The sequence below is a fragment of the Malaclemys terrapin genome, chromosome 4, assembly GCF_027887155.1.
Source record: "Malaclemys terrapin pileata isolate rMalTer1 chromosome 4, rMalTer1.hap1, whole genome shotgun sequence".
NCBI lineage: Eukaryota > Metazoa > Chordata > Testudines > Emydidae > Malaclemys > Malaclemys terrapin.
In genome coordinates this window covers 24,178,765-24,203,484 of record NC_071508.1, presented here as the reverse complement: position 1 = coordinate 24,203,484, position 24,720 = coordinate 24,178,765, and the positions used below count along the sequence as shown (strand labels likewise).

The following is a 24,720-nucleotide window of genomic DNA, read 5'->3' as shown; positions in this document are numbered from 1 at the left end:
GTTGCAGTAACCTGTGATGATGTCTCTGAGGACACTCTGCCTGGTCTGTAGTTGGTAACATAGTTATATTAAAAAATAAATAAAGCATCGATAGTTTGGAATTTGTTAAAGACTCATTGGTTTATATGCAAAGTAAGCAATAGAGCAGCCCAAAGTTCAAACAGTTTATACAGCCAGAGGCGGATACCCTCACACTGAGTAGCACCTTAGTCTCCAAGCAGATGCACTGAAGTCCATGGGCTGGATCCTCAGCAATTGTCAATCACCAATGCTTCATTGAAGTCAAGGGAGCGATGCCACCTTTCATCACCTGAGAATCTGGCTGTATCTTAGGTGCTATTATCCACCTTTTGCACATGGGGAACTGAGGCGCAGAAGGGCTAGAGCCCAGATTGTTCAAGGTATTCAGGCATTGTTCTGTTCAGCATTGCAACACTTAACTTATTTTCAAAAGCAATTTAAGAATTAAGTTAGGGGATTAATTCCCTTTAAAAATCTGGTCCTAAGTGACTTGCCCAAGGTCACACAGAAAATCTGTGTAGAGCCAGGCTCTGACCCCAGCTCCCCCAAGTCATACATCAGGGCCCTAACCACTGGATCACCCTTCCTTAGCAAGATGGCTGCTGAAGTAAGGCAGGGCCTGCAGACTGTCATTTAAAGTGTGTAGAGGAATTGGTTCCCCACCCCACAGTGCCTGACTCTCCTCTTCCCCTGACGCCCTCCAACCTGAGAGCTCCTACAGCTACCCCCTTCCAAATCTGAGTGGCGTTGCAACTTGGCCTGCAGGGTCACATCACTGCTCAGGTTTGGCCTTGCCAAAAGGTGGTCAGGCCATGGGCCGGTTGGCCCTCCCAGGTTCCTTGGCCTATGATGTTAGCTGCTATTCATCATCAGATCTGACCCATAATGGCCTATATTCCATATAGAAAAACTACATCAAGAGAACATTAACGCTGCTCAGCTAATCACTCCAAAGTCAGGGAATGGCAAAGTTAAGCTTGAACATGCAACCTTAACTCTGACACCTTCTGTCTAAACATTACCTGTATAAGACCATCTTTAATCATGTGATCACAAACTGTTTCTCAAATAGTAGAAATAGCGTATTATACCATATATTTTGCTCAAACTTTCCAGAATCATTTAGTAGGCCTGGAAAATGTTAGCCCCAAAAGTAAATGTTTCAGAAAAGGAAACGTTTAAAATTATGAATGAACACTTGAAAACAGGGGCTTGGAATGGAAACACTTGGGCAACCTTAACCTTATCCGTGGCTCCATCTCCAGCTAGAATACAAAAAGAAACCCACTGACAATACAATCTGTGGGTGAATTCCCACCCCACTCAAGCCAATGGGGGTTTTGCCATTAACGTCAATGAAGCCAGGATTCCACCTTATGTATCTACCACCATAGTATCTGGGTCCTAGATTCATGCCTGACTAGTACAAAGGAATCTGTATTGCAGTGAGAATGATACAGGATTACGTAAAGCAAAGAACAAAAGATGGGCTAAGATGAACCCCTGGATCTCTCACACCCTTCCAAAGGCCAAGATGTTGAAAAAACCAGATCTGGATCCAAATTTGGGGCCTTAAGGCCAGCCTCTAGATCCTAGTTTAGAATCAGTTTCAGGATAAGGCTCAAACAAGGCACACACTGGGCCACTGGGTGAATTGGTTCAATTAAATTTTTAAGCTCCAACCTGAGCCTTCCTTAAGCCAAACCTGAACTGAACATAGGGAGAAGGGCTTGGAGACCAGGATTTCGTAGCTCTGGTCTCCTGAAGTATCATAGTTTTGCCTGGTGGCTCAGAATCCACCAGTTTATGGCTTTGTTGCTCGTGGGCTTGAGAATGGAGACATTCTTTGGTGACACAGCAGGAGCATTTAATGAGAGTGTGCCAAAGAGAGGCCAGGCGACAGATCAATTTCTCGCTGCCTTCTGCAGGTAGGATGGGACACTGTTTTGCAGAGGATCCTGGAACAGAAAGAAAAGGAAGCAAAGCATGAATCAGGCACTGGAGATAGATGTCTTGAGTGCAGGACCAGCCTTACACACCAGCAGCACAATGTGGACATCAGGGCGGGCGAATCTGGCTATAAAATGATAACGCTCTGTAGGTATCCTCTGCCATTAAAAAGCTACTGGTGACATTCAGTCCTCCAATAAAGCCATTACTGAAATTATCTGCCGGCTAGAGATGGTCGGACATTTTTAAATGCGCAAACATTTGTCAACATTTTTTCTGGCAAAAAATTGGCACTTTTTTCTTTTGCAAAAATGTGGTGTAATATTTTTGACAAAAATTTGGCACAATTTAGTTTTGGTGGAAAGGTAGCAAAAATTTGGCACCAAAAATGCGTCAAAACACTTTGCCAACATTTGTGACTGTTGGGTTTTTTTTATATAACTTCCTGGGTGGTCACAACGCTTCGAAAATTCAAAATGCTGGTGACAATTTTTCTTTAAAACCTTTGCAAAATGTTGTTCTGCATTTTGCTCCCAATGGCTGCCCTAACCCAATCGGTTTTACCACAAAGGGGGCAAAACCCAGGGCTGAGCATTGCCAGTGTGGAACTCTACAAGGAGACTTGATGTATGGATCGTGTGAGCTTTGGCACTGCTTGCAATATCTTATCGATGGAGCTAATTAAAGTGAGAGAGAGGGACAGAGGTGGGAGGGTTGAGGTTAGTACATTACTGCTCACGCTGTGCAGCCATGCATCACAATTCTCTCTTACCGTGGCTGTGCTGGAGGCGAGAGCAGACATAGTTATATTGGAAGACGAAGGTTCTTCCTTTGACCGTCGAAGCCTGGTAAATAATTTCCAATACTCCTCTCTCACCTGAGGGTTGAAAATCCCCCGTCACTCACAGGGTCTGAACAGGGATGTAAACACAAGCCCCTGACCACATCTTGACATGCTAAATCCCATAAACACACACCAATCAATCCCAGCGTGCTGGCCAAATCTCAGTGCAGGTAATTCCATTCCCCAGGCCAGGTCCTCAGCTGATGTTTGACTCCAAAGGCGTTATCCCAAATACCCCACGGAGGATCCAGCCCAGCTGTTCCGGCACTAAAGAGTTGTGCTGTGTTGCTGTATGCTGCTAAACAGCTACCATGCTTTGCCCCAGAGGTGGCTGCATTTCAGCACCCTACTGCTGCCTCACAACACCCTACTGCTCTCCCTTCCCCTCCCCTTTTCCGCTCCCTTCATTTCTCTCTTTCCCCCACCCCTTTGCAACCCACAGTAAAAGCTTAGATCCAGCCCACACCTGCTGCCCATAGGCTGGGGGCATGCAGGCATCACCTTTCTGTTGAGCAGGCAGTGCACCACGAAGATGAAGGTTCCCAGCATGCTGTTGGTGATGGTGAACAGGTACCCCATCACCGTGGCCAGCGGGCCGAACTGGAAGGTGCCCAGCCCCCACGTGAGGCCCAGGACTAAGAGATGAGCCAGGGCTTTAAAAGTCAGTGACCTGAAATGGGGAGAAAAACAACTGTGACAGCCACGGGGATATTGGCACTGGCAGGGAGAGCAGAGGGGCTGGGACATGAGAGCAGAATCTCCCCCCTAGTTTTCATTTCAGATCCCTTGAAAATGTATCCCCCACGCTCAGTGAAGAGCAAGAAAGAGGTTACCACCAGCCCCAGGAGTGGAGTGTGTATGGGAGGCACCACGGCCTAGTGCACAGAGCACCCAACTAGGACTGGGTTCTATTCCCGGCTCTGGCACTGGCCTGCTGCATGACCTTGGGCAAGTCACGTCCCTTCTCTGTGCCTCAGTTTCTCCATCTGTAAAGCTAGCGATAATGATCCTGACCTCCCCTTTGTGAAGCACTTTGAGATCTACAGATGGAAAGTGCTAAAAAAGAGCGAAGTATTATTGCAGGAGGCAATGGGGACAATAGACTAACCTGCGCCAGGGGCCAGGAGGGTGGTTAAAACGTCACTCAGGTGATCTGGGTTCAAGTCCTGTTTCAGACTCCCTGTGGGCAAATCATGTGATTGCTCCATGCCAAGGTGACCAGGTGTCCAGTTTTCGACTGGAACACCTGGTCGAAAAGGGATTCTGGCGGCTCCAGTCAGCACTGCTGACCGGGCCGTTGACTGTCCAGTTGCGGGTGCCATGCAGGTCCTGGGATGTAGCTGGCATGTCCCCACTCTGGCTCCTACACATAGGGGCAGCCGGGGGGCTCCACGTGCTGCCCCCGTCCCAAGCGCCGCCCCTGCAACTCACATTAGCCAGGAACCAGAGCCGCCTGGCCACGCCTCCACGTGGGAGTCAGATGGGGACATGCCGCTGCTTCTGGAAGCTGCTTGAGGTAAGCGCCACCCAAAGCCTGTACTGCTGACCCTCTCCTGGGCCCCAATCCTCAGCCCAGAGCCCCCTCCTGCACTCTGAACCCCTCAGACCTGGCCCCACCCTGGAAGCCCGCACCCTCAGCCGGAGCCCTCACCCCTTCCCACACCCCAGCCCCCTAAGCCAGCCTGGTGAAAATGAGAAAGTGAGTGAGGGTGGGGAGAGCGAGCAACAGAGGGAAGGGGGATGGAGTGAGCAGGGGGCAGGGCCTCAGCTAAGGGGTGGGGCAAGGGTGTTCAGTTTTGTGAGAGTAGAAAGTTGGCAACCCGAGTCCATACCTCAGTTTCCCTATCTGGGACTAGGTGAGTAGTATTTCCCCCACCGCCCAGAGGTGTTGAGAGGCTAAAACTATTAGTACATCTGTGAGGTGTTCAGCCACTATGGTGACAGGGCCCACGTAAGAACCTAGAGAGAGATTATCCATTTCCCCCCTAGGAATCTTGCCTGGTGTTCCTCAGAGTAGACAGCTCTGCATTGAGGGAGGAAAGATGCTCTCGCAAAAGCTTCAGAGTAAGGCAGAAAAATACTAAATTTACCTGTAAAGAGACAAACCAAAGGAGTCCCTCGTACATTTCATTTCACCCTCAGGCTCCAGAGACCCACCTAGTGTAACTCAGCCTAGCGCCTGACCGGACTGTAACCAAGTACCAACCGGTTGAGGATCTGGCCCGTGGGATGGAACATTAAATTGGACCCTGGGGTTGGAATTAGTTTTGGCCGGTGGTTCGAGATGGCCTAGTGTCCCAGAGATATGCCTTACAGCTGACCTGCAGCCCCAGCACTTTGCTGCTCCAGTCCCCAGGCCTTGTGCCGATCGATGATATACGGGGCGGAACCTAAACAGGCCAGGAAATGTTCTGGACCGTGAGAATATTGAACATCAATGAATGTCACAAATCCACGGTGGTGCCTGATTCCCCTTTCACTCAGCTTGGTGTAAACCAGGAGTAACTCCATTGGGCCTGTTTCCCCTCTCCCTCACACCAGTGTAAATCAGGAGGAACTCCACTGAAGACAACGGAGGGAGACGGGTGTGAGGAGAATCAGGCCCACTCTGTTGCTCAGACGGCTCTGAAGAATCTTGTTCTTTATGTTCTAGATGGCCCATCCCCTCAACTCCCCCACACCAGAGGCGATAGCTCTCCCTAGGTGGCTTGTCTCTCTGGGGTGTCTGTCACTGCTAGCCTCACTGAGGACGTGTAGGGGCCAGAGCTCTGGAATTACACCAGCTGCTCCTCGGGGGGCTGCCATTCCCAAAATGGGGTAGCCATACATTCATTTTGCAAAATCTCCTTGGTCAGGTCGGGTTGTACGCTTTCAGACTCCAGACCACGGGCGCCTCAGACCCGCCTCCTCCTAGCGACTCTGGTCTGGGCCCCATCTCTTCGGTGTTCCCATCTGTGAGAGATTCTACCACATCCCTCTGGTTCTGCTGCTCTGGGAAACCTGAGACCCTGCGGTACCCACCACAACCACGGCGCAGACAGGTCCAAGGAAATTCCATCTAAAACCATTATCAGGATTGAGCCAGCAGCTACGAAGAAAGAGAGAGAGGCCATTAGCAGAACCCTGGCAAGACCTGTACGGCCTGCATTTGCTACCTCTGCACCACTGCCGTGTGAGCTGGTGGCACTGGCATTGCCAGGTATGCCCCCATCCCCCAGTTCTGCTAATAGACCTACAAGTGGAATCCAGTCAGACTTCAGGATAACAGGGTTCGAAAATGGGACAGTTTAAAGGCTGAGACTGAAAGGGGAAGATCCAGTTCCATTTGGTCACCAGGACTTGGAACAGGGCAATGAGCACATCGGTTTCAGGAGTTACTGGTCCTCAAGCAGCACCCAACAGAGATGGGTAGTAACCAACGGAAACCAAGGAATGTGTTGTTATAGAGACGATGGAAGTCTGCCCAGGGAGAAGAGTCAGGGGCTTCCATATGTGGAGAGAACCCCAAGCCTGGATTGAGACTCGGAGGCTGAGAGTTGTGGGGAAAGATGTAGGTATAGGCCCAGGCTGGGATTTGGAAGGAAGAGGGTAGAGGTCTGGGATTTGGGGTGAGCTCGGGTAGTGTTAGGGGCGTGCAGGATCGAATGTCTCCACCCAGGGTATTTACAACCCATGCGGACTGTAAGATGTGCAGTGCATTGTCTGCTTCCTGTTTACACTCTCTGTCAGCCCACTCTCTATAAACAAGACTCATAGAAACGTAGGGCTGGAAGGTGCCTCAAGAAGTCATCTAATCTAGGCCCCCACATGGAGGAGGGATTAGGACACAGCAAGCAGAACAGGAAACCTGCTGAGAGCAATTGTCACATGCTAGCTAAATGTGTTGTGTCCCCACCACCACCCAGTGGCTGGTCCACATAGAGGATAAGAGCCTACTATTGCTCCCACCTAATGGACTTGATCCTTTAGCTCAAGTGGTAGAGGCCTGGGCTTTTGCCCTGAAGGACTAAGGCGAGTTGCCACTGCTGATCTAAGGTGGGGGTCTTTACACAGTCAGTGTGAATGGAATTCACCCCAGTGCCTGGAGGATGCACAAGTGCTCTTAGGCACAGGGCTCTGGCACAGATTCTCCATACTGAGACAAAACGCCGCCTTGCCACACAGGACTTACTGATAAGGAGTTCCATAGCTGCTGGGCGCGCTGGCTGCAGACGTGATCACAATCACTGCTGGGAGTCCGTAGCCAAAAGCGTACATGCATTTTCTTGTGCATCCGCCCGTGCCCGCATAATTTTTCACCTTCAGATTCCTGACGATGAGGTACAGGCTCACCGCTTCCAGAAACATCCAGGCAAAGCAAGCCAGGAAGAGGTAATGCAGCAAGCCGGCGGTGATGGAACACATGAGCTGGAGGAGGAATGGAAAGTCAGTCCAGGGTTATTTGACAAGAGGAGCTCTCTTCCTGCCTTGGGAGGATGCACCTAGATTATGGCCAGGCAAACGCTTAGGGTGGGAAACTGAAACTGACCCTAAGTCTGTCGAACACCTGGCGTGAGAAGCACTGCCCCCGCTCAATGCTTCATTATAGGTGCAGCCAGTGGAAATCTGGGGATCTTGTCTCAGCGGGGTCAGAGCAGGCTTTGGCTTTGTTTCATACCTGCTGAAATTTGCATTGGGATGGAATCAGTTCCAGCCTGCTCCAAATATCAGCCCAGATTCACCGAACTCAGCTCAGTTGTGGGGTTGGAAGGAAGCCTCTAACCTGGGGCACCTGGGTGCGGGTTAGATTATTGAGGTTTTACCCAGCAAAGGTCGCAGTTAAAATGGGTCACAGAATCATAGAACCATAGAAGTAGAAGGGACCACAAGGGTCATCTAGTCTAACCCCCTACCGTGATGCAGGATTTGTTGTGTCTAAAATCATCCCTGGCTGGTGCAGTCTCTACTGCAGTCCATTGACCTGATTCTCACCCTGGTGTAAATCAGGAGTAACTCCACTGAAATAGCGGAGCGTAAATGGAAGCAGATCCGGGCCCAGTTGGGAGTCAGCCCAACATATGTGAGATCCCAACGCGGGTAGGTGAAGAAACCACGACTGGAGCTGTGAACAGTGCCTGGAGAATTCTGCGCCTACTGTACCTTGTTGTAAGTCTTGTCTATTCCCAGTATGAAGAGGAGATCGGCCAGGAAGAGGCATATGCTGAGCTGCAGGTGGAGGAAGGTGCTGCTAGTGTTACAGATGGGGTGGCAGAAGAGGAAGGTGACGATAGCCAGGACAAGACAGACCAGGGAGATGATGAGCCCGGTTTGGCTGATAACGAACAGGGCAAAATCCACCTGCGACACAGAACAGCTGAAGTCAGGGCCATGGGTTGCTCCCCACTCACCTGCACCCTGCTAAGCAAGGCCTTTGGTGCTTCTAGTCTGTCTGGGAACTATACCCTTCCCACTGCATCATGCTAGTTTTAGGTGCATGAGCAACTTAGCCATCTCACTTTCCAGGGCAGTACTGGGTCACGGAATGGAAGGCACTGGGTCACGTTGAATCTGGTCAGCACCACCGACTGGGCCATTAAAAGTCCCGTTGGCGGTGCTGCCTGGCTAAGGCAGGCTAGTCCCTACCTGTTCTGACAGCACACTGCGCCCCGGAAGCAGCCAGCAGCAGGTCCAGCTCCTAGGCGGGAGGGCTATGGGGCTCCACGCACTGCCTCAGCCCCAAGCACTGGCTCTGCACTCCCATTGGCCAGGAAACGGCCAATGGGAGCTGAGGAGGGGCGGTGCCTGCAGGCGAGAGCCGCGCGGAGCTGCTTGCATGCCTCCACCTAGGAACCAGACCTGTTGCTGGCCACTTCCAGGGCGCACCATGGTCCGCGGTGCCAGGACAGGCAGGAAGCCTGCCTTAGCACCCCTGCTGTGCCGCTGACCGGGAGCTGCCACAGGTAAGCCTACACCTCACCCCCGCACCCCAATCTCCTACCCCAGCCCTGAGCCCCCCGCCGAAACCCAGAGCCCCCTCCTGCACCCCAAAGCCCTCATCCCTGGCCCCACCCCAGAGCCTCTGCACCCCCAGCCCAGAGCCTGAACCCCCTCCTGCACCCCAACCCCCTGCCCCAGCCCTGAGCCCACACCCCGCTCCATTGGGTTGCGGGCGTCAACAATTTTCTTCAACTGGGTCACCAGAAAAAAAGTTTGAAAACCACTCTTCTAGTGGCTGCCCAAAGCGTGCATAAGGGGCCTGGTATAACGGTGGTCACAGACATTTTCCTTTAGCTAAAGTGGCAGAGGCCTGGGCTTTTGGAGCTGAAGTTCTACTGGCTTGATTTTCAGAGATGCCTTCCACCCAAGAGGCAGCTGCATTTCAGAGGCGAGAGAAGCAATTCCTCTACACATGCTGCGTAAGACACGTGAGAATTGCTGTAAACTGCCCCAGCCCTATGGCTGCTATATTAGCATGATGGCCATGATCTAAATTCAGTGGCTTCTCATGGAACACAGACTGTCTTGGGTGGATTAGCATGACATTTTATTACGGCCCAGGACTAGAGAAGCAAGAACTAGACTGTACACTGGACTGGCTCATTTTATAGTGGTTCGCGAAGGCCCCTTTGGAGAGAAAGTCATTAGTTCAGTTTATCCAGTGAGTTAATTGCAATTCATTTATAGGCCTGGATCCTCAGCGGGTGTAAATGGGCACAACTCTGACTTCACTGAGTTCAATGGAGCTACGTTGATTATGCCAGCTGAGGATCTGGCCTACAGGTTGGTTGGTTTGGTTTTTGTTTTTATTTATTTATTTATAATGAGAAAATGGCAAGAGATTTTTCTGGATTATTAGATGCAGTATTTTCTCTGCCATCATGACGAGCATAGCCCTCCCCTCCTGTAACATGTTAACTAGGGTGACCAAATAGCAAGTGTGAAAAATCGGGATGGGGTGGGAGGTAATAGGCGCCTATATAAGAAAAAGCTCCAAATATCAGGACTGTCCCTATAAAATTGGGACATCTGGTCACCCTAATGTTAACTGCCTTCAAAGGAAGGGAATTGTTTCTCTACTCGCTAGATTTGCTTGTCTCTTTATTTGCTTGCTTTGAATTCGCCAAAGCAACATCGCCCCCTGGTGGAAAGACACCCAACATCCTACAAGCTGGCCTATACTTCCAATATGTTTAGCTGTCAGTATTTAAAATTATAACCCTAATGGAAAATAGAGGTTGATGATCTCTTGGTTATCGCTATGGTCTTTAACCAGCAGTCTGATCACTGGATCACCAATTAAATCTAAGGAGCAAAGTTGTGCCTAATTGATAGATTGGGCACAGGCTGGAGAAAGCTACAGGGCTAATCAAGCCATTAGCCCAGAAAATAGAAAAGTGCAGGTGATGGTGGGGGATGGGACATGACATGATATGACATGACACCAAATCCTACGCTTTTAGAGGCAGAGCCAGAAAAGATCTCTTTGTGCCCCTGCCCTTGGCTGAGCGAGCTATGGAGTGTATGGTCTCCAAGCGGTTTGTTGTTAGAAAAGAGACAGGAGTGGAATAATGCCCTGTCACAAACCCCAATACTAAAAAACAGAATTTCAGGTTCATGGCAACGTGAAGTTGTTTTTAAATATACCTTATACAAAGAAAATTGCTCATGTTTTTAGATTTTCAAGGTGTATAGGCATCCCATGCACTGACACTTCCAGAGACACCTGATTTCAAGCCCAAAGCCCCAAATACCTGAACGATACCAGGCGCCATCAGCACCGCAAAGCTGGCCAGGTAGCGACAGCTGCACCGTGTGTGAGTGACATTGGAGTGAAGGTGCTGGCAGCCCTGGGGGGACCAGACACCATCCTGGCCTGTAGAGTTCCAGTGGACGCAGATGGCCCTATCCAGCAGAGTCTTGTCCTGCAAGGATTTGCAATCACGGATAGAAAGGGAGTTCAGACCATATTAAGCAACAGCAGAGCCTTTAACAGCAAATCAACACAGGGATGAGTTCTGAGCTCATGGATTCACTCCAGGAGGTGGTGATTAGGGTCAAGCAGGAGTTTCTCTCTCTCCACCATGCTCTGCATCGCACAAACAGCTAGACTCATCAGGAAGGATGCTGCTTTGACGGACACATGGGCTGAATTGCTACAGCCAGTCACATGTCCCTGGGATCCTCTGATGTGTTTGGTCTTTCATAGATCTCAGGGGATGAGAGCCCATGGGACCAGTCCTTGGCTAATTTCAGGCAGCAGAAATAATGGACTGGCATAAAGTACCCTTAAGACCCACATCTTGGGCACTCTACTACAGCAATGGTGCCAAACACCGGGTTATTGTTATTATTAATAATACATATTTTTATAGCACCATCAATACTTATTTTTATCCAAGGACCTTAAATGAAGGTCAATTGAATTAACCTGATTTTACAGATGGGGAAACTGAGGAACAGAGCAGTTAAGTAATTTGTCCAAGTTCACCCAGCAAATCCACAGAAGACCCTGGAGTAGAATCCGCATCCCCGGAGTGCCAGTCTGAAATCTTGCTTTTTATATTCCCTACTGCCTGGTAGATACATACAGGATCCATGCCCCAAAGAGCTTAACACATAAGAAGAGACCAAATGAGGGCTATGGACAAACACCAGGGGGAGGAAAGGTGATGGGAAGAAAGGGTTAATTCATCCAATGGCATCAGCTGAGCTACACCAGGATGAATTTGAGTCTTAATATTCAGCCCAGAGTGGTTACAAATAGTCATTGCAAGAAATGGGCCCAAGGCGCAGCTTTTGGGGATGGATCCCGAAACTTGGGGGTATTTGGTCCAGGCTTTGGGTCTGGCCCCTCCTCTAGAATTGGGATTGTTCAATGATGGATCATGACCAAGCAAAATTAAATTAACCCAACCCAATGGGAGCCCCCCCCCCCCCCCCGAAAACCCACTGCAAAGAGAATGAAAACATCCACCTGCTCATAGGTTCCTGGGGATGGGGAGGCCAGGGAGTGGGAGAGAGACTGAGAGGCTGGAGAGGGAGAGAGGGCTGGGTGTGCTGATCGTATCCCAGTCCATGTCAGGCCAGCAGCCCCCCAGGAAACAGAGGAGCCAGGCAGCAGCCTCAGTGGGCCTGTGATAGAGTCCAGGGGGTGAGGCAGTGACCTCACAGAAGCCTAGGGCAGCTGGGCAGCACCATGGGATACAGGGATGCAGCAGTGACTGCACAAAGGCCAGTGGCAGGCGGAGCTCTGTGCCTAGCCACAGGCTAAAATAAACTCTGAGTCTGGTGGTGCCCTTCCCCCAGATCCTGCCACGCTGTTGGGATCCCAGGTGCTTCCATGCCAAGCAGAGGGTATCCCAGGACATGACTTGCCAATGGGATCCTATGACTTGCCCTGCCAAATACATTCCATGACCTGCAGTGCCACGCCAGTGGGATCCCACGGCCGGCCATCCCTGCCATTTCCGGGGGGAGCCATGGTGAACGCTTCATCATAGGATACTTCCCCAGTATCCTCCCCCCTCTCTGAGCCTTTCACCACCACAGGGCATGAGGCCAGAAAGACAGAGATTCTTGTCTTGAGCGATCACCTGGGGTTGCCACCTGTCCAGGTTTCCTCAGGATCCCCCCTCTTTTGAGGTGGCTGCCCTGGGAGATCTGTAAGGGTGCTTGGTGCACAAGGCCAGCTGACCAGTGGTATGGGCGCAGCATCATCCCACGTGTCCTGGTTTTTCATACCTGAGAGGTGGCAAACCCATTACCACCACTCTGGCTGAACTGCTGCAGCATCTAAAGCTGGGCCCAAGTCATGGAGTTCCGATCTAGACGTGAATCCAGCTCCAAAACTCCCTGAGGGCTCTCAGAGACCCAGGGTCATGTGGTTTGGGCCTTTATGTCCTGACATACTCTGCAGGGGACCGTAACAGACAAGATAGATTGATAATGGACTCTCTTTTCCCCAACTCATGCTGTTACATATTGAGGACGCACATCGTTGACCCACCTCGAGGTGCTGGAAGGTGAGGTTGATGGGACTGGAAAGCTTCTTCTTCCAGGTGCTGGTGGAGGCGCTCACCACTCTGGAATTCACGTGAACCTGTTCTGGTCTTGCCTCGCTCCCTGGATTTTCATCCTGCAAAAATCTCCCTCCCAGTAGGGACTCCAGCCCCACGTAGGAGATAAAAGCGACAGCAGCAGAACCTGCAAGCAGCAAAGGGGGGGTGGGGGTGGAACAGCTTAGGGGCAGATGGTAGGGCTGGTTGGGGAGTTTTGTTTTCTTCCTGCAAAAAAATTGTGATGAAAATGACCCTTTCCCCCCCAGTTTCCTTCAATTTTTTGTGTTTTTGTCAAAAAAGGAAAAATTTTCCAACAACAACTGACATTTTTTGCTCAAGATGCCATTTTATCAAAAAAGCCATTTTCTGCCGGGAAAAAAAATTTTTCCAACAGCTTCCAGAAAATGGCTGAACCAACAGGTAAAAATGATTTCCTGGACATGTTGCTTAAGGTAGATAGCACAGAGCCCAGCTCTGCAAGGTGCCCACAAATTTCACTAACTTCAGGGGGACACTCAGCTTGTGGGTATCCTAAACCTCTGAGTTACAGAAGACAGGAGGGGAAGACAGGGGTTGATTTCTCCAAATTGCCCTGTTTGTTACACTCCCTGTGAAGCTCTGGCATTGGCCACTGTCAGAGACAGGATACTGGGCTAGATGGAACACTGGTCTGACGCAGCACGGCCATTCTTATGTTAAGAAGACTGGGGTCAAATAGAATCCGATTGGACAATATTCACAGACCATAAGACCAGAAAGGACCATTAGATCTTCTAGTCTGACTTGGCCAGAGAATTTCACCCTGTTATTCCTGTACTGAGCCCAATCACTTGGGTTTGGGTAAAACATCTCTTCCAGAAAGGTCTTCTATCAAGAGATGAGAAATCCACCACTTCCCCTGGCAGTTTGTGCCAATGGCTAATTGTCCTCTGTTAAAAATCTGTGCTTTATTTCTAATTTGAATGTGTCCAGCTTTAACGCCCAGCTGTTTGTTCTTGCCAGGCCTTTCTCTGCTAGGTTTAATGGTTTAAAAGCCTCTCCACTGTCTGGGACTGGCTTTTGATCAGGCCCATATGACATTCAAAGTTCGCTGTGCGGGCAAGAAAGTGCCCACTGAGTCCTTACTTGGGCAAACTTGCCTTGACCTCAGTGCCTGAGGAAGAGGTGAGTTAAAAACGCAGTGGGGAACTTTAGGGTTTGATCCTATAAGAACAGGAAAGAAGGGCCTTTTAAGGAATGCAAGACCTGGGCCTGACCCTGAAGAATCAGTGAGAGTTGAGGGTGCTGAGCAGGATCAGGGCCCGTTGTTGGTGCATTAACACCGGGGGCAGTGGGAGCCAAGAAATCACTGAGACGCCCATTTAGAAAACTGGCCTATGAGGAAGAATTGTGAATATTTAGTTCAGAGAGAAGGCAGAGAGGGGACCTGATAACAGTCTTTCAATACATACAAGATTGCTATACAGAGGATGGTGATCAATTATTCTCCAAGTCCACCGAGGGCAGGACAGGAAGGATTCAGCTTTTGCAGCCAGGGAGCTTCAGGTCAGAAATTAGGAAAATCTGTTTAACTCTAAGGATGGCTCAGCACTGGAACAGGTGACCTAGGGAGGTTGTGGAATCCCCATCATTGGGGGGGGCTTAAGAACAGGTTGGACAAACAACCTGTCAGGGCTGGTCTAGGTATATTTCACCCTGCCTCCGTGTGGAGGGATGGACTAGGTGACCTCTTGAGGTCGCTTCCAGCCCTACATTTCTCTCTCTGCTTCTGTGATTTCATTACTAGGGGACTCGCACAGCATGGCTGGTCCCCGCACTACAGGCTGGATTCTGCCCCTTTACTCATATGGGATCAAACTCACTGTTGTCAACCCATTGAAGACAACGGATAGTAAATTGCTCCCCAAGGAGTCCTGTCGACCTCATGGCACCATTCACAGAGTAAGGACCAACTTGCCATGGGCAAGTTACTACTCCATGAGGGTGCCAGTTTTATATTCATGAGTCCTGAACTACAAGGCACCGGAGAAGAACGTAGTTATGATCGGTGGGTTGCAGGGATGTCTCCATGGTACCTTCCATGTCAGCGTCAGTGACGGCAGTGCAGTGAATATCCATCCTGTCTTTGTGAGCACGGAACCCAAGTACCTTGCTCTGCAGACTACAGTTCTCATCGGTGAGCTTCGTCTGAATCGCTGAAAGGTGCCAAGAGAAAGGGGCTTGGGTAACTCAGTATTTCTCATGCACATTTATTAGTTGTATTACAGTAGCACCCAGAGGCCCCCCAGTTAGGGATCAGGGCCCCACTCTGCTGGGTGTTGAACACTGACAGACATGTAGGAGGAGACAGTCCCTGCCCCAGTGCTCTTACAATCAAAGTAACTTCAACGGCAATATCTCTGTTCATGGACCAGCCCCCAAGGGATCCTGTCAAAAAGCTAGTTCCTGTCTTCTCTGGGCAACTCCAGCCTCTAAATCCATACCGGGATCCAGGGCTGAATGTAGAGCCTCTATAGAATCATAGAAGATCAGGTTTGGAAGGGACCTCAGGAGGTCATCTAGTCCAACCCCCTGCTCAAAGCAGGACCAATCCCCAGACTGATCTTTAATCATAACCCTGTACTGAACACCCCAAAAAGCTGGGGGTAAGTGGTTAAAAACCTGGCCCCCAACACCTATGTGAATTTCATGGCTCGGGCCCAGTCTTTACTTCTTACCCATTAGCTTGGTGGTCACAGTCTGGGTTTGGTTCTCCGGAGAGGCGAGGGCAGCTGTCACTGCGGCCGACCCCAAACTCTGCAGAAACAGCGTCGCAGCAGAAGCGACTTCCTCCTTGCTTTCGACGCTCCAGAGGGAGCTGTCAGCAAGGACGTGTTCGAAGGATGTCGCTGTCTCCTAGAGGGTTCGGGGATCAGAGCCTGCATCATGACTGTTTGGAAAGTCTCTGGCTTTCCCCTGCATTTCAATGGGGGCTACGTTCCCTCTATCCAGCTCCACGCACTTAAGCGTGGAACTCCTGGTGGGAAGCAGTGGCTGTGTGGTGGGTTGCAGCCCACTGATTTCTGTGGCCTTTGGGATCAGGTCCTAGGAGATGATTCAAGTACTTATGGAGCTACCAAATCAGTGAAGAAAAGTCCAAAAATCTGTGGGGAAAATCCATTCAGATGGATAGGCAGACTGACAGGGACTGTCCTGTTGAGTGATAGCCACCCCTGTGCAGAAGACTAGAACAAGGCTTGTTTAAGTCTCCTATAAATCCTACAGGATGCAAGTGACACATATGCCTTTTGCTGGCCCTCTGCGCAGGGATAAATTTGATGTCAATGGGAGTTAGGCATTCAATACCTTTGAGGCTCTGGGCCATTGTTCCTAAAGTGGTGTGCTACAAGAGGAGTCTATACAGACTCAGCCTGTGTCAGTCAGGGAACTACACCAGTCTTAGCAGAGACCTGGGTGTCCCAGTGTTAAAGGTGGGTCTCTCTAACAATTGAACATTTCTGACCTCTAGGGAAGTGGTCAAGCTGATGTTCTCACAGGCAGGTGTCAGGAGCCTGAGGGTGGAATTGACCAGCGAACAGAATGAGCTGTTTTTCCTATTCTCCAAGTCAATCTAGGAAACCACAAGAGATAAAACACGTCGTCATTAGGGTTCATCCAGGGAGCAAAGGCCAGTCGTGCACATAATCTAGTGTAAATCAATACAACTGCATGAAAACCAGTGGAGCTACACTGATTTACATCAGCAGAAGGCACAAAATACCTTTAATATAAGAACTGCGTTGCTCATTCATTCTATACCATCCCTTCTATCTCATCTCGTCAGGGCAGGAAACCCCTGGGAATTATCATCAATGCTCTTCATTGACACTTAGAATAGGGGATAACAATTCCTAGCTCTTATATAGCACTTTTTATCAATAGATCTCAAAGGAGGTCAGCATCATTCACCTATTTTGCAGAGGGGGAAACTGAGGCACGGGAGGCGCAGTGACTTGTCCAAGGTCAGCCAGTAGGCCAGTGTCAGAGCCAGAAACAGACCTCAGCTCTTGTGAATCCCACACTGGCGTCTTATCCATGTGAGTGTCCTCCAGTGCTATTTTCACATTCACAAAACAATGCTAACTCCCTGACATTGCTAACTTACCTGCTGTGATCCATTCAAACACATCTTCACGTAGTCATTTTCTCTCATGAAATCTGAATGGCAGTGAAGGGGGATTTCTGTGCAGGGGAAGAACAGGGTGAGACCATTTGTCCTCATTACGATGTGCAGCACAAATGCAGCTTGATTTTTGATTTTGTTCACTGCTAACACCCTGGAGCCAAATTTAGGGTCTCGTAGCCTTAAGTGATACATGGACCTGTGCTGGTCCTCTGCACGGAGGTGAATTCCACCCTGAATGGAGACCCTTGGATGAAAGACGCTACAGAAAGACATAGTACTGGTGTGACACTTACCCTCACAACTGGACTCACTGGTACCAAGGAAAGGCTCTTTTCCAGAGATGGACCTGAACCCGTCTTCACAGATGCAGTGAGAGATGTTACAGGGAACCGCATTGGGGCCACAGTCTACGTCGGAGTCACTGCCACTCCCGCTATATACATCTTCAAAATCATCCAAAGGAAAATCTGGAACAATAAAAAGCCGCCCATTTCAGTACAAATGTCAGGTTCTGCTGGCCCTGTCTCTCGGGCACCGGATCAGACTCTGATGGGGAGGAATTGGTGGAGAAGCCGGCAGCGGCAGGGAATCACCCGCAGCACCGGTGATCGGGGACTGCTAGAGCTCATGATATGTGCATCCCAACTGGCTATGTAGCACTACTTAGGACAATTAGAAGAACAGGAGTACTTGTGGCACCTTAGAGACTAACAAATTTATTAGAGCATAAGCTTTCGTGGACTACAGCCCACTTCTTCGGATGCATATAGAATGGAACATATATTGAGGAGATATATATACACACATACAGAGAGCATAAACAGGTGGGAGTTGTCTTACCAACTCTGAGAGGCCAATTAATTAAGAGAAAAAAAACTTTTGAAGTGATAATCAAGCTAGCCGAGTACAGACAGTTTGATAAGAAGTGTGAGAGTACTTACAAGGGGAGATAGAGTCAATGTTTGTAATGGCTCAGCCATTCCCAGTCCTTATTCAAACCGGAGTTGATTGTGTCTAGTTTGCATATCAATTCTAGCTCTGCAGTCTCTCTTTGGAGTCTGTTTTTGAAGTTTTTCTGTTGTAATATAGCCACCCGCAGGTCTGTCACTGAATGACCAGACAGGTTAAAGTGTTCTCCCACTGGTTTTTGAGTATTTTGATTCCTGATGTCAGATTTGTGTCCACCAGTGGGAGAACACTTTAACCTGTCTGGTCATTCAGTGACAGACCTGCGGGTGGCTATATTACAACAGAAAAACTTCAAAAACAGACTCCAAAGAGAGACTGCAGAGCTAGAATTGATATGCAAACTAGACACAATCAACTCCGGTTTGAATAAGGACTGGGAATGGCTGAGCCATTACAAACATTGACTCTATCTCCCCTTGTAAGTACTCTCACACTTCTTATCAAACTGTCTGTACTCGGCTAGCTTGATTATCACTTCAAAAGTTTTTTTTCTCTTAATTAATTGGCCTCTCAGAGTTGGTAAGACAACTCCCACCTGTTTATGCTCTCTGTATGTGTGTATATATATCTCCTCAATATATGTTCCATTCTATATGCATCCGAAGAAGTGGGCTGTAGTCCACGAAAGCTTATGCTCTAATAAATTTGTTAGTCTCTAAGGTGCCACAAGTACTCCTGTTCTTCTTTTTGCGGATACAGACTAACACGGCTGTTACTCTGAAACTAGGACAATTAGAGACTCTTTCCAATGGACTTTGGATCAGGCCCTCACAGAGTTAAACAGAGGTAGAGGAGGCTTGATTAAAAGAGGCAGGACAGGAGGGAAAGGCGTGCATTCAGCTGGGAGATTCCGGGGGGCTTTCAACTGGCGGGAGCTGAGGGAAGAAAGTTCTTGCAGTGTTAGTAGCCTGTTCTGGAGCAAGCCAAAGAGGAGGCCAGCAGGAGATGAACAGGAATGAGAAGGGGCTGGAGGAAGACGAGATCTGTGGGGCAGGTTGGGGGAACTCCAGAGAAGGTCTAAAACACAAGGAGCTGAACTCCAGCTGTGGAATTCCCCTGGTGCAGAGGAGCTCCGAGACCAGCTGCCCTTTCACCTGCAGTGCAGGGGGAAGGGAGAGGACATAGGAAGCGTTCTGCTGTCCTTTGCCCCACTGGAGCAAGATTCCTTGCAAAGCTTGGGTGGGCAGAGGGCAATTTTGAGCTGGATCCTGAAAGGAACGGAGAGCCAGTAGGGACGAGCGAGGATAACGGCAACGTGGTCGCAGTTCACTGTGCTGCAGTGTGTTCTGCTCACACCAAGAGCTGGGCATGGAACAGAGGAGGAAGTTGCAGAGGAAGGGGTGTGAAGGCCCGGCTAAAGGTTGCAGCGGAGCTGGACTCAAGATGGGCGGAGCAGAGGAGGCAGGACATGTGCACACACAGATGACGTGGGGGTAGGAGAGTCCAAAGTTAAGGACGATAGCTGGGACATGAGTGGTGGAAGATACTTATGATTAGGGGGAAAGATGTGGGGGAAGCAGCCTATCACCACCCCTTTAAAAGCCCTGGGGAGGAGGTACCTGATCTTGGTCAGGCTACCAAGCCATCAGAGGACGATGTAGGTAAGTGGGGGTGGGATCACCAACTGCAAGCAAACACCCCAAAATCATGAGATTGACTGAAAAACGATGAGATTTTTCAAAGTAATAAATGTTGGGCTATTTTTATTTGCCTGCTGACACTGGGTCACAATTATTGGGAGTGGACCACATCCACCGTGACTGAATTGGCCTTGTTAACACTGGTTCTTCACTTGTAAGGTAACTCCCTTCTCTTCATGTGCCAATATCTATTTAAGTCTGTATCTGTAATTTTCACTACAAGGCATGTTTTCTAATCCTTCAATCATTCCGTGGCTCCTTTCTCAGAATATGCACATCCATCAACATCAAAACGCTTTGTGAAATTGGGTCAATTTATTCCAGAATTTTGTTTTGGAAGAAAACTAGAAAAAAAAAGATCCTGGCAATGTCAAAACATTTTGATTTTTCATTTTGAAAATTACTTTTCATGTCAATTTTTAAAAATGTGTTATATATTATTATATATGGTTACGGGCATGTCCTGAGACCAGGGTTCAAATCTCTGCTCTGCCACTGAATTTCCCATGTGACCTTTGACAACTCACTTAGCCTCTCTCTGCCTCAGTTCCTCATTTGTACGAGACTAGAGTTGAGGTGGCTGGCAGTCTGGGTACCAAAGAAACCATCAGAAGTCAGCCCTACCAAAGCTTGGCATTGGAAACAGGAGAAGGTGATATATGCATTAGCTTCTAATACAATACACAATTTTAAAAAGTCAAAATGCAAACAAAACATTTTTGATGGACCCAAAAGGTTGTTTTTTTTCTGGAATTTCCTATGTGGAGAATTTCAGAATGATCAGTTTTTGTTCTGATTTGGCACTAGCCAGAGTTGGAAGTCTCAAAAGCCTTTGCCAACTGGAATTCTTGGGCCCTACACACAGGGACTGCCTACCAAATCCCCAGTATCACTTCAGTGCTAAGAATTGCCTCTTTACCTTGTGTTGGACCCTTTGTAATACCACCAGCTGTTTGCCTGGGCCCCTTTCCCCTCTTATTAAAATGTAATAAGGAACTGAAGGGAATTAAAATTCATACTCACGGTCGAAAGTCAAATAATCACCGCTCAAGGCTGTTGAAAGAAAAAGGATGCAAATAATCTCAGAGTGCATTAAGGTAAATGCCCTGGAAGAGCTGCTAAGAAAAATCCCTGTACACGTTAAGATGCTCCATATATAAAATGTGCAACATGCGCATGTTGCGAGTATATGTCACCATCCAGGGGAAGGACATGAAAGGGACAATTGATTCAACTCCCCTTGGACTCAATGGGGCCCTTTCTCATTGATTGCAATGCAAGCTGGGTTGGGCTCCATCCATTGACTTTAAACTGATGAACACCAGCTGAGGATCTGGCCCTTAGTAAAAAGGGTTTTACAAAACTAAGGACCCAAATCTGCCTACAGCTGCTGCCCTATGTACTGTATGCGGCCTGATGGAAAGCTCACTGAGGCCAATGGGAAAACTTCCATGGGTTTGGGACTGAGCCCACATGTTAATCCTACATGGAGTGCTGTTAACTTCAGCTGGTTCTGAAGTGAATAAATGTTGGTTAGATCAGGCCCTGGAGTGGTTTTTATTTATGCTGTGCCCATTGTGGTGGTATCTGGGCACACAGCAGAGATTAAATGCTAAAATAATTGCTTCTCACCACAAGTGCAGACCAATAGGCACAGGCTAAATCCAGATCAGCTCCCCCATAGATGGGCAAATTAACTCAGGTGATGTACCCAAGTCAGAAAGTTAAAAATAATCCCACCTGATTTGCAGCAGAAAAGAAGAAATCCGAGACCTGCAGTTAAATAATAATCAGATGTTAATGAGGGCAGAGATTGTGAGGGCTTCCCCCTTGTTAACCTGGCCCAGAGCAATTGATGGGGCTGGGCCATTAGGTACTAATCAACAAGACCTTTTGTTCTTTAAAGAAAGGTAATGTTTCATTTGAAATGACTGGAAGTCTCACTATCTTCCAACTTTAGCAGGCAAGGGACTCTGCTGTAGACAGCTCCAGGGCCACTGGGCTTTTTATTCTATCCACAGTCTCTGTCCTGTACACTATTCCCCGTTCATTTCAAGTCTGACCTTGCTTTTCAAACCCACTTGCGCTATTCAATTTTCATGTCTTTCTCTTTACTCCCTTCTCTGCTTTGTTCCTTCTCCTCCTCTACTGCCAGCCTCCCTGCACTCCCTTTGAACAATCGACTGGTGAAGGAGTCTTCTCCTCTGCAACCTCTGAGGTCTGGAACTGCCTCCTTCTGCCTCATGAGTTCTCCATTTGTGTTCAAACCGCACCTGAAAATGCACCTTTTCTCCCTGGCATATACCGTCCCCTTTAGTGTCTCCCCATCTCTGCTGTTATTTATTACATCACGCCTTTTTATTCTGTGCAGCATTTAAGTAAACGTGTAGAACTGATGAATGAAATTGTTTTTAATTGTTCACTTTATTAATGTAACTTCATAAGTAAAGTTTTATGAATGAAACTATTCATTCATAAAACCGGTTACCCCAATAACTGGCTAATTAACAGTTAAGATGCTCGTTAAGAGCCATAGCTGTTCAGTCAGCTGCCTTTGTAAGTTTCACTATCAATCCAATTCCTGCTTAAATCACTAAGACTTGCACTGTTTCAGTATTGTAATTTCTGTTCACCATTTATTACACTTGCCTACGGTGTAACTTCTGTTCACTGTTTGCCATCCATTATACTTGTCTATATTGTAACTTCTGTTCACTGTTTGCCATATTGTAATTCAAACCCCATTTTAAAATGCTTACTCCATTTTGTAAGGGCTTGCTGCAACCTTCATTTTTGCAAACCCTGCTGTAATCTTATTAGTTTAGTTTATATGTGTGAATGAGGTATGTATGGATGATGGAATCAACCTCCAGCCCCAGCCTGTCCTGATTAAATAGAGTTCAAACACCAAGGGCTGAAGATGCAGACAAGAGCCCTAACAAAGTAAGAAGAATCCACCCTAAAAAGAAAAGGTACAATAGAAGGAAGATCAAAGCCCAGTCCCAGGCTGAAAGTCATGTCTGCAATTGACAGGTGATCAATCACCAAACCTGGAGGCAGCGTGACACAGCAAGACCTATAGACTCTGGATTCAAACTAAAGCCTACAAAAAGGATGGGTGAGATGGAAAACTTTGGAGGAGGGTAACATTCTGCTGCCAACATGGAAGGGCATCGGTGCATGGCCAACAGAGACCCAGCTCGTCCTTGTGCCCGGCTTTCCTGGCCGGTTAGCCGTCACAAGCTACGAACCCAAGCTGCAAACTCAAGCCACAGACTCAAGCCACAGACTCAAGCAGGACTGGTAACTATGCAGCAGCTGCAAAACATCTGATGGATGTGTGTGTGTGTGTGTGTGTGTGTTTATAGGTATTAGGTATAATGTGTGTGTATTAGGATTAAGATATTAGTTATTGGTCATAAATCAAATTGTTATCATAATAAATGTGGCATCTTTGTCTTGACCCCTAAAACGATCCTGTATAAGTTTGTGGGATAACAAACGGTGTGTAGGAAAACAGCTGCACAAAAGCAACGTTGTGTGTTGAAATGAACTTTGGTCCCAGAAAAGCTCTGCTGGGCTGCTGTCTCTAGCTGCAATTCCAGAGGCACTCTGGAGCTGCTCTCTTAGCTTTAGTTCTAGAAAGAAGGGAATGGGGGGGAAAGAGCTGGTATTGTATTGGAATCCGAACCATGCCTGAGCAGGACGTCAGTTAAATTGGCCTGATATTCACTAACACAACAGGAGGTGTAAGTTACACAAGCTGTTACAAGGATGTAATTGGGTCTAGTATAAACTGGTGTAATTGACAAGCTGAGGGGGCTGGAAGACAATGCTACTATGAAACAGATGTTAGTTGCATTGCTTAATGAACTACTGAAAGGTGGTCAGATACTCTGGAGATGAACACATTATAATCACCTTATAGACTAGAAAAACTGAAATAAAATACATATTATAAATGAGCCCATCTTAGAATCTCTTGAATTCATTTATAACCACTTGACAGATGGATTGATAGAGGGATAAAAGACTGTGTCTCATATGATGATGCTAGGTAGACAGATAGGCAGATGGACAAATAGACTAAGTCATTATAGATGGATATGTAGATAGAAAGATAGATAGATGTCCCATATGATGACAGACAAATAGATTTTGGTCAAAAGAAGATTTTGGCCCCAGAAACAGACTAATTTTATAATAATCCTAAAATCAAATAATTGAGTGTGATTTAAAAAACAATTTTCACACAATAAAATTCCTGGAGAAAACAACCTTTAAATATTGTCCCACAGATCAGTGAAAATGTTTTCCCCTCCCCCAGGCCTCTGGCCCTGGGTGTCGTACTCACCCCAGAAAAAGCACCTGGGTCTGCTCCTCATGGTGTTGCTGGGATGTGTTAATATGTCATCGGTTCCAAATCATGAAGGAACTTCAAACTGCTGGCACTGGCTTATATAGGGTAGCAATTGCTTCGTTTACTTCCGCAAATCTGGGGCCTTCTTATAGAAACATTCCTTATATGGAGTCTGACTGCTAATCTCTCTGTACAGTAGCTAGCACTCTATCTATCTTATTGTACAGTAGATTAGTGGGTCTCAACCAGGGGTACATGTACCCATGGGGGTGTACAGAGGTCATCCAGGGGGTACATCAACTCATCTAGATATTTGCCTAGTTTTACAACAGGCTACATAAAAAACACTAGCGAAGTCAGTACAGACTAAAATTTCATTCAGACAATGACTTGTTTATACTGCTCCATATAGTATATTCTGAAATGTAAGTACAATAGTGGATTTATTTTATAATGATATGATAAAAATGAGAAAGTCAGCAATTTTTCAGTAATAACGTGCTGTGACTCTTTTGTATTTTGGTGTGTGATTTTGTAAGCAAGTAGTTTTTAAGTTAAATGAAACTTGGGGGGGGTGGGGGGGTACGCAAGACAAATCAGCCTCCTGAAAGGGGTACCGTCGTCTGGAAAGGTTGAGAGCCACTGCAGTAGATAATAGAGTTTCTTCTCTCGTGTCCACCAGTAGGCTCCAACTTTTTAAGCTTTTCAAAAACTCTCTGTTTAGTGACCGAGTT

At 47.9% G+C, this 24,720-nt stretch overlaps 1 protein-coding gene across 1 annotated transcript; it reads right to left on the bottom strand.

The window, feature by feature from the left end:
- Nucleotides 1-1,835: 1,835 nt before the first annotated feature.
- Nucleotides 1,836-24,044, bottom strand: LOC128836313 (adhesion G protein-coupled receptor E2-like). Its single transcript, XM_054026466.1, has 17 exons — nucleotides 23,981-24,044; nucleotides 21,367-21,399; nucleotides 20,650-20,679; nucleotides 17,311-17,484; nucleotides 16,997-17,073; nucleotides 16,355-16,462; nucleotides 15,570-15,747; nucleotides 14,928-15,047; nucleotides 12,801-12,997; nucleotides 10,546-10,716; nucleotides 7,955-8,152; nucleotides 6,987-7,222; nucleotides 5,837-5,903; nucleotides 4,814-4,905; nucleotides 3,317-3,485; nucleotides 2,744-2,848; nucleotides 1,836-1,979 (listed from the first exon to the last, which is right to left on the bottom strand). Exons 1-17 carry the CDS (start codon nucleotides 24,009-24,011, stop codon nucleotides 1,926-1,928), a joined length of 2,040 nt encoding a protein of 679 aa, XP_053882441.1. The 5' UTR covers nucleotides 24,012-24,044; the 3' UTR covers nucleotides 1,836-1,925.
- Between the last annotated feature and the right edge of the window lie 676 nt (nucleotides 24,045-24,720).